The sequence below is a fragment of the Cariama cristata genome, unplaced genomic scaffold (assembly GCF_000690535.1).
Source record: "Cariama cristata isolate BGI_N322 unplaced genomic scaffold, ASM69053v1 scaffold2487, whole genome shotgun sequence".
Lineage (NCBI taxonomy): Eukaryota > Metazoa > Chordata > Aves > Cariamiformes > Cariamidae > Cariama > Cariama cristata.
This window is the reverse complement of record NW_009626965.1, coordinates 12,157-20,957: the sequence shown is the minus strand read 5'-3', so window position 1 is coordinate 20,957 and position 8,801 is coordinate 12,157. Positions and strand designations below refer to the sequence as shown.

At 49.5% G+C, this 8,801-nt stretch overlaps 1 protein-coding gene across 1 annotated transcript in view; it reads right to left on the bottom strand.

Moving 5' to 3' along the window:
• Positions 1 to 746: 746 nt before the first annotated feature.
• CDS2 (CDP-diacylglycerol synthase (phosphatidate cytidylyltransferase) 2) overlaps positions 747 to 8,801 on the bottom strand; it is a 9,281-nt gene continuing 1,226 nt past the window's right edge. Inside the window, exons 3-13 of the mRNA XM_009704246.1 lie at positions 7,940 to 8,036; positions 7,432 to 7,529; positions 6,572 to 6,711; positions 6,090 to 6,148; positions 5,240 to 5,322; positions 4,291 to 4,378; positions 3,830 to 3,898; positions 3,022 to 3,174; positions 2,598 to 2,717; positions 1,872 to 1,975; positions 747 to 1,177 (exon numbers count right to left, since the gene is read on the bottom strand). Coding sequence (XP_009702548.1) covers positions 1,048 to 1,177; positions 1,872 to 1,975; positions 2,598 to 2,717; positions 3,022 to 3,174; positions 3,830 to 3,898; positions 4,291 to 4,378; positions 5,240 to 5,322; positions 6,090 to 6,148; positions 6,572 to 6,711; positions 7,432 to 7,529; positions 7,940 to 8,036 — 1,141 coding nt within the window. The 3' untranslated portion in view covers positions 747 to 1,047. The remainder of the gene's footprint in view (positions 1,178 to 1,871; positions 1,976 to 2,597; positions 2,718 to 3,021; positions 3,175 to 3,829; positions 3,899 to 4,290; positions 4,379 to 5,239; positions 5,323 to 6,089; positions 6,149 to 6,571; positions 6,712 to 7,431; positions 7,530 to 7,939; positions 8,037 to 8,801) is intronic.

Below are 8,801 nucleotides of genomic sequence, written 5' to 3'. Positions count from 1 at the left end.
GGTGCTGGAGCCCCAACCAGCAAACTTCAGGAAAAAAAAAAAACAAGTTGGAAACTGCTCCCCAAATTAGTTAAAATATCCCAGTGCGGGGTTTCCAACCATCGAGAAATGAAAAAGTGTGGTTCAGTGTTTCTTAAAGGTTATTTGATGGAGGAAAAACGAACGAAGTAATTTAAAGGGTTGTTCTTACCTGGCAGGAATCGCTCAATGACACTTCAATGTTCTTTAAAACTATTTACTTGGTTCAGCTTTGAAGCAATTTGAACCTCCCACATTCCCACCAGCAACTACCAGTTTTGTGACTCCTTGTTCCCAGTCTATTTCTGGTTTAATCAGTTAGAAAAACCTTATTTGCCAACATATCGGCCCTAAGGGGGGAATGTGGGAGGCACTGCCAAAAACCAGCAAGTGGAAACAGAGGCAGGTGCCTGGCTGGGCAGAGGCGATACGGCTGGATTAGTACAAGAGCCTCTTCCAACTAACGGAGCCTTGTGCTCACCGGGCAGTCTGCAAGGAGACTGCGTGCAGGCATAAACGTGGCTTTCTGGGAAAATTAACACTGCATTCACAGTTGCCACCGGAGAAAACGATGGTCCCCAGAGCTGCCATGGTGAGCACAGCCGGGCGCAAGGGCCAGGGGAGCGGCACGGCTTCACCTTCCCTGCCGGCTCCCAGGCGCCGAGGCGGTTGTACGGACAACGCTTTGTGTGTTCCCTGCAGAAACACGCTCACAGGGAAAGTTCAGCTCTGCCCACGGGCATCGAAGGTGAAGAACGGACCGCCGGGACACTTGTACCCTCCTACTTCACCCAACAGTCCTTCCAAGCCTTAACTCCGTTTCAGCTACAAACCCAAGATCTGCTCATTTGAACCAAAGCTATATAAATATATTATCAAAAAAAATAAACCCACAAATGCAAACATTTACCAAGAAAGGAAGAAAAGTTACAGTGAAATGAGGCCTTGTTATTGTCTTAAATCAGGCAAGCCGGGAATTTCCCCGAGGAGGCTTGTCTGTTTTCAGTCCTGTTCCAATCGCCCGGCTGTCTATGCGTCCTCCAAACCACCTAAAATACCCTTGTCAACGAGGTGTGCTTTTAGCGTGTTGAAGATGTGGAGCTGCTGGTCCGGCCGCAAGGTTAAGAACTGCTGGATCAGTTTGCTTGGGTTAGGACCTCTGAAACACAAAAGCGTCATTATCAATGAGTCGCACTGCGACATTATCAATGATCTGGGAACCCAAATGCAATTTCCTCAAAATCATAGGCTTAAAGTAATAGCCATGTTGCCCGTTCCTTCACCAGTTCTACCCAGGGAGCTTATCTCAAACTCCATTTGAGATATGGAAATGGATTCAAAAGGCATAGGACGCTGAACTGTGAACAAAAAAACCCCAAACCCCATCGGTTCCAAGAGGGCTGTGCATCTTCCCTTATCAGCAGATGCTCCCCCTCAAAAAATCAAAGCAGCCACATAAAGACGGTTCCTCGGCTCCTTCGGTACATCTGTCACGCACCTACAGGCTTGCTTCAATGCTGAGCTACAGAATTCTTGTTAATGCTACAAAATTAGATTTTTCTGCTTGTTCGACTCTGGAAACCCTGCTCAAGATTCACCGGGACGCAGAAGGGACACGGAGGAGTTTCAGAAGGACTGGAATAACAGGCCTTGGGAAATGAGGGTTGTGTTTCCCGCTCCGCATGACCCTGCTAAAAGATGCTTCCCTTCTTCAAGCCTCCATTTCCTCTCTTTCTTTGTCTCGTATTTTTAGATGTTAATCTAACGGCGATAACAACTGTCGCCTATTACAAGCCTGTACACCACTTGAGTTTGACAGGACCCCCCAAACTCCACCGCAAAGCAATAAATACCTGATAAAGCTTGCGATGTACACATTAACAAAGGTAGCCATCAGGTACTGGCAGTCAAAGCGGTCCATGATACCTCCGTGCCCTGGGATGGTGTTGGCAAAGTCCTGTGCAAAGCAGAAGGGATTGCGTTCAGCACCTTCAAACGCCCGTTACCTGTACTTCCTTACGTACCTCTCTGCACGACACTCATACTCTTGCTCCTACTCTTCCCAGAAGGCAAAAGTCAGACTAAGAAGACATTTTGTTTAATCTCTCCCCGGTTTTAAAAGTTTCTCCTTTATGAAGACTACTGGGGCCTGACGGACATCGAGGCTTAACTCAGATCTGTCACTCAAAGGTCAAGGAAGGCTAATGTTTATCTCTTGCAACCCTGTCTTGCCTTTCAAGGCATCTTAACCGAACACGGGACTGTGTATGTAAAACCAGCCTGCAAGACATCAAGGGAAGCCTCAGATTGCAGAATTTCCTGACTGGCTCTGTCTTCCTCTACCTCAAGTTCTCCACCAAAGCGGGGTTTAGAATATCAGAGTTGAAATTTTAAGGTCCCTCCCCATTCAGTCAGAAGCAGCAGATCCTGCTCCAGCATGTTCTCTGTGACCACACCAACCTCCCCTCCCTCCCCAAAGCGCCCGGGCTGCCACTCCTTGGAGCACAGGGACTGTTTAGAGTGGTAGCAAGCATTTAGTCTTTCCTTTCTACAATGCAGATGACCTTCACCATCCTCACCTTGATTTTGAAGGCCCTCTTAAATCCACTGGCAAAGAAGCCTCCGAACGGCCCAATGAGGGAGGCGAAAGTAGACAGTGCGATACTGTGGATTTGGAAGGGGTACATGCGGACTGTCTTCTGCAGAGAGAAAAACGTGTCAGAGAAGGATTTTCAACGAGAGCAGCACTCTCCACCGCTTGCCCCTTTCTCGGCTCTCCAGGCTTTAGGTCGGTTGGTTTTCAAGTGGGTTAACGTCCCACCAGACTTGGGACAATTCCCTTTGGCCTTCAACCAACATGCAGCACCACTAAATTCCCCCTTTTCTGGACGTACCATCACCCCTTGTCACGTTCCTTCAAAGACCATCAAAATAAAGCCCTGATCTCTTTTCTAAGTGTTCCTGTCCCAGTAAAAAATACCCAAGAAACAGAGAGAGTCCTACCCATCCCACCACGGACTGCAGCACCAAGGGGATGTTGTACTCCTGCAGCTGGAAGAGCTCGGACGGCTCACAGTCCACCGTGAAGCTGTTGGTGTCGTTGTTGAACTCCACTGGACAGGTGAAGCACCGGTACCCCGACATCACGTAGGACAGCTTCAAGGAGAGACAAAAAGAGACGCAGGAAGAGAAAACAGGATTAAATATTTTCCTGAGCTATGCGGCAGAGCCGATCTCAAGGGAAAAGGCCACTCAAGGAGACAAGGCGAGGAGGGAGCCAGGCTCCCAGGTTCATTAAGAAGATTACTCTCCTGAGAAGCAGTAATTGGCTAAAGGCAGAGTAAGCATTTTCGTTTAGTAAGTGCATCTGTTCAGCAAGCGGTGATCAGAAGCCCCTACGAACAGGCTTAGACAGGCTGCACCACTTGGCTGAGAGGACAGAAACAAGCAGACACAGAGATCGTCATAACAACAGGTAAGAATATTCCAAGAGTGCTGAATTCCCCACACAGCCCTTGAAATGATGCACAGCACTCATCCAACAGCAGCAGAGAGAAAATGTCAAGGATAATTATTGTAATGAACATGTCACGGGGTCCAACAGGGACTAAAAACTTCCTCCAGTATTCTGCTCCGTCTGCAGACACCACAAAACGCAGCCACGGACCCGTTCACATCGGTCAGTAAGGAAAATGCGAAGTCTCTGACAAGAGCTGGGAGAGCTTAAAGCGTGACTGCATTTTTTAGACAAAACACTGTCACCCTACGCAGGGAAAAGACCGATGAAATAAGCACCGTGACTGCTACTCACCAGCAAGCCAAACAAAACGGTGGCAAAAAATCCTCCAATAAAACCCTCCCAGGTCTTCTTTGGGGAGAGCTGCCAGAGAGAGAGAGAAGGGGGGAATTACAAACTGAACATCTCCGCACCCCGCCGCACGGCTGTGCAGCCCTTCCTCACTTGTCACCTCCTGAGGCAAATACAAATTGGTGCCAACAACCAAGTAAGAGCTTGGTCAGAAGCTGCTGCTGACATCTCTATCTGAAATGATTCATTCATTCACGGTTGGACTTGATGATCTTAAAGGCCCTTTCCAACCTAAACGATTCTATGATTTAACTTTACAGCCTCAAAGACTGGGAGGCACACCAAGTTTAATTTGGAGGCTTGCTTCAGACTCACAACAAACCACAAAACTGGAGACGAGGGAACAGAGGACTAAGACCCAACGAAGCCAAAATGCGTGTTTCGTCCACCAAAGTGTTACATACCTTGATGAGTGGTGTGCGACCAAAGAAGAACCCGAACATGTACGCCATGATGTCATTGCAGATCACACAGGAAATTGGGACGATGAACCTAGATGGGAGAAGAATCACACCATCGGAAAGTGCCAAGAGCAGACAACTCCAAGACTTAACTAAATGAGCAGTTGCTTCACGAGATGCTCTGCAGTGCCATCACATCAACGTCTCCCCCTCCAGTGCGATGCAAGGAGCAACCGCTTGAAGCTCCTAGGGAAATCTGAGGGGTTACTCTGGTGCTCTGGACTAAAACGCAGTCGTGTACCCACCCAGAATGGCCTGTTTTCAGCACATTTTCTTTTGCTGCACGTGACACGCTGTTAGACAGTTACCTCCTTTCCCCCTGGAGAGGTTGCATGTCAGCTCTAAGCAGGCGGCTCCCAAAGTACTCCGGGCTGGTGGTGACGTGCAGAGGAACGTGCACTCTTAAAGCAGCCAAAATTAGTTCCTGGTTTTGGGAAGACCACGGAAGGGGCTTCCCTTCCGCACGGCAGCTGGAGTAAGGTGGCAGGTTACGCTCTCCTTCCCTTCACAGCACTGCTTTTAACATGACGCTGACAGCACTGCCCCGAATCAAGTGCTGAGCAGCACCTTCCCACCCATTTGCTAGATGTGGGTACAAAGAGAAAGCAACTCCGCAGGTCTGACGCTGCCTGAAAGGCCCCTGCACCCCACAGCAATTTTCGGGTGCTTCTTTACAACAACTCTCTGTACTGCTCAGGTAGCACAAAGCAAGTCCTAAGTCGCTGCGGTATCACTCAATCTTTTGCTTTTCTATTCTGAAGGGGTCGGTCTCTCACAGGAAGAACCTTCTCCTTGGCCATTTGTTTTTCCAAAAGAATAGTTTTAAGTCAAAACACGGCCATTCGTTTCAGGCTGCAGAAATCAAAGCAACTCAGAACGCAGGGCAACTCACCATATCATCCCTTCAAACAGGTTGTGAATGATGAGGTGCGACTGGGTAACGACAATTAGCAACGTCACGTGGGTCCATCCAAACTGGAAGAGAAGACAGCATGAAGTCCAGCCTGCCTACAGACGCTGCCCACATGCATCGCGGGCAGGAATCGGATGCTGTGAGCTACCCCTCGGACAGAGAACGGCTCATGCACATCTGCATTTCTCGCATGCACCTTCACCGTGACAAACCCCAAGAGTCCCCAAGAGCAGGGAACAGTCACCTGTAGCAAGGTATGGGCACGTTCTTCAGCACAAGCCCAGAGGTGACCTGCATTGGGAAGACTTCTGCTGGACCAAATGCTCGTTAGCCCACCCCTATCCCCTACATCTCGCTCAGCCTTCTGACTAGATAAGAAGAGCAGAAGACTGACAGCTATCGAAGCCGTATCTCTGGGTGCCGAATACGCTGGAAAGCAACATTAGCTGCGTCGACGGCCAAACACGAGCAATGCCTTACTGATGGTTGGGAAAAGGGAGATGTAGCCAATTAACCCTGGTGGCCATCTACCCTCGGGACAAGACCCAAATAGCCTTGCACAGTCCTCTCGGCTCGCACAAAGCGTCCTAATGGCATCCACAAGGGCAGAGAGAAGACAAGACATGTTTGCAGGGAAATTCGGTCAGAGCCGCCTTCCTAAAAACACAGGCTGCTCACAGTAAGTTTTCTTCCAGGCGGCATTACAACGCGCAACCAGCACAGAAGCATCGACTGACACATATTCCTCTAGACAACGTTTTCAAGCAGCCTACGTTATTCCTTCTTCTGCCCGCAACTGGGGGCAGCCAGGCCCTGTGTTTGACCTTACCATGTAGAACTGGAGACGATAGTGTTTCTTCACCAGACTCAAGACAAACATGCAGAAACCTGATGAGAGACAGAAGGAAAGTAAATGGCGGGAACGTATCTTCCACAGTAAGAAATACTTTTTTCCCGTGACATTGAACACAGCTCCTTAGGTTCTTTGTTTGAGTAAAGCAGCAACGTGGAGTGCGAAAACGCACTACTTTGGAAGTCACAAAATACTTTTGCCTACAAGTAGCACTTGGACACAGGAACAATCAAGCCTGGCTGTCCCGTACAGATTAGGGAGTTTTCTTCTACAGAGCCTCATGTAGGAGATTTGCCACCACTACCCTAACCATGCAGCCAAGTGACAGCATCGCTGAAGAGCAGAGATAACTTGCTACGGATACTGCATTGGGGACAATACTCGGGACAAGAGTAGTTCAAGGGAATTTCTTCCCTACAGCCCAGACAAGATTAACCAACAGAAAATGTGGTCTCTACCTGTTAAGTATAGGGCGAAAGAAATGAAGCGGTGGTATTTGCTGAGAATTCGCAGGGGCTCCTCTCTCTGAACCAGGGTGAAGAAATAATCTGTCACAGTCTCACCATAGAAGAAGTAGTTTACGCAGAGCAGGAAGTACCTGTGAGGGATGCAGATCCTCGTTAGCAGGAACCCTAAAAGGCTTCTGGAGAAACACAGAAAGCGACTAACCCCTAAGGCCTTTACCTTGTTCTGGTACACTGCGAACAGGCTATCTTCAAGTGACAGCCAGAACTTTATTTCCCCCAGTTTAGAAGTGTCACCTTCATTTAAACCAGTGGCTCCATCACTCAGCTCTGCTTCACGACGGATCTCACTGTCCAGGTTCGGGTTTGGTCTCCTGATGCACAAGGACTTTCTGCCTTTAGACGGCCCTCCTCAACAGGCCTCTGCCAGCTTGTGCATCCTAAAAGCACACGCTCTGTGCTTCCTGAAAGCATTGCTCCTCCTGCCCTCTCCCTAGCCCTCATGTCCCCTCATGTCAGCTCTGTTTCACAACCACCCACACAACCATGTCTGTCTCGAAGTGGTGATGCCTGTCAATGCTGTCCCTTGCACGGATCACGGGATTCGAATCTCTGCGCTTCAGGAACAACGGGACAGTTTATCAATACGGGCCCTTTCAGGATACTGATCTATCAGGACTTGGGGGAGCTTTTCCTTTACAAGAGCTGCTAACACATGGCACTGGTCAACACGCAGCAACCCCAGGGTCTCTGGTTCGGAGGTAGCCAGACGATCCCCTTGCTGCCCCTCTGCAACGAGATGAAGCGTGACTGCTGCACACAAGCCTGGGGAGGGGAGCAGACCCCGTACTCACCAGCTGAGCGTCCTGAACCAGGGCAGGTCATACGAGTGGTACACGTTATAGCCAATAGTGATAATCTCATGGAAACATTTGATCTGGACACACATCACCTGCACAAAAAGACATCCAGAAGCTGTAACACATGTTGGTTAAACATCTCTTTCCTCAAGGAGATAAAAAACAGGCATGTGCAGAGCAAAAGATACTTTAGCAGTTGCTGTCAGTCTGGCAGGAGTCTCCTAATCCAACATGGGAAGCTCACCATGTTGTTTTTCCCCTCCCCTTTCCTCTGCAGGAGGTTTGTAACTACCCCTTGTATGAGTTTCAATTGCAGCCAAACGCTGACCACCAGGGCAGGCAGTCACAGAGTCCTTCCAGGTTTCCTCCACGGAGAGAGAAATCCAGCAAGCTGAATAAGGACTTCTAAAATAGGAGGCTCTGAGCTGCCCACCCCAGCAACGGTCCCAGCAACCTCCCCCCTATCGCTGTGAACGTCAGGGCATCTCTCTGGAGCACTTACTATTGTCATTAAGACCATGGGTCCCAAGTAGATGATGATGAAGAAGAAGGTAATCATTGCCAGCGTGAGGATGCCTCTTACCCACCAATTCTTCCATCTAGGCCATAGAGAAGGAAAGACGTTAGAGAAGGTCAAAACAAAGCAAGGAAGCAGCACAGCACTTCTGCTCTCTGTACGCCACAGGAAGGAAACTGAGCCCTGGAAACCCCAAGTTTCCTTTCAGTGCTGCAGAGAGACCTTGATCCTCTGATGAAGGCCTGACTGCAGCAGCTGCAAGGCTACAGCTCAGTGCAGTCTGCCCTGCTACGAAGGCACTAAATGCAGAAAGCGTTAGCCAAGGGCAGAGCATCCCCAAGGGCACTGAAACAGGAGGGAGAGCATCCCCAAGGGCATTGAAACAGGAGGGAGAGCATCTGTTCCTGTTCTGCTACAGGTTTCCCACACCTCGGACAAACTGCATGATAAGTTCAGATAAAATGGGGACCATTACCCCTCTCTGCACTCCTTTCCAAGAGGAGACACGGGCCCTGCCACGTTGTAGCCTCGCTAGTGCCACAGATCCTGCCTTCAGCCTCTCCCATCCTCACAGCACATCCAGGAGAGACACTTTCTCATATAAATAAGATGTTTTCCCCCCAAAGCAGTCTGTAGGGAACATTCCCAGTTTGTTCTTAAATCCCGTCCTTATCAGCACGCTTTTCTCATGCGATCCTGCAGAAGTAGGTCACACTAGTGGTTAAAAACCACCGCAGTTGAAGCCCTTGCTGAGAGTGCTGTCAAAGCCAAACCCAACGTCTTCTGCCCCACCCAGGCCTCCTTCCACCCACCAAGACCAAGGGTGCAGCGAGGCGGCCCCCCCCAG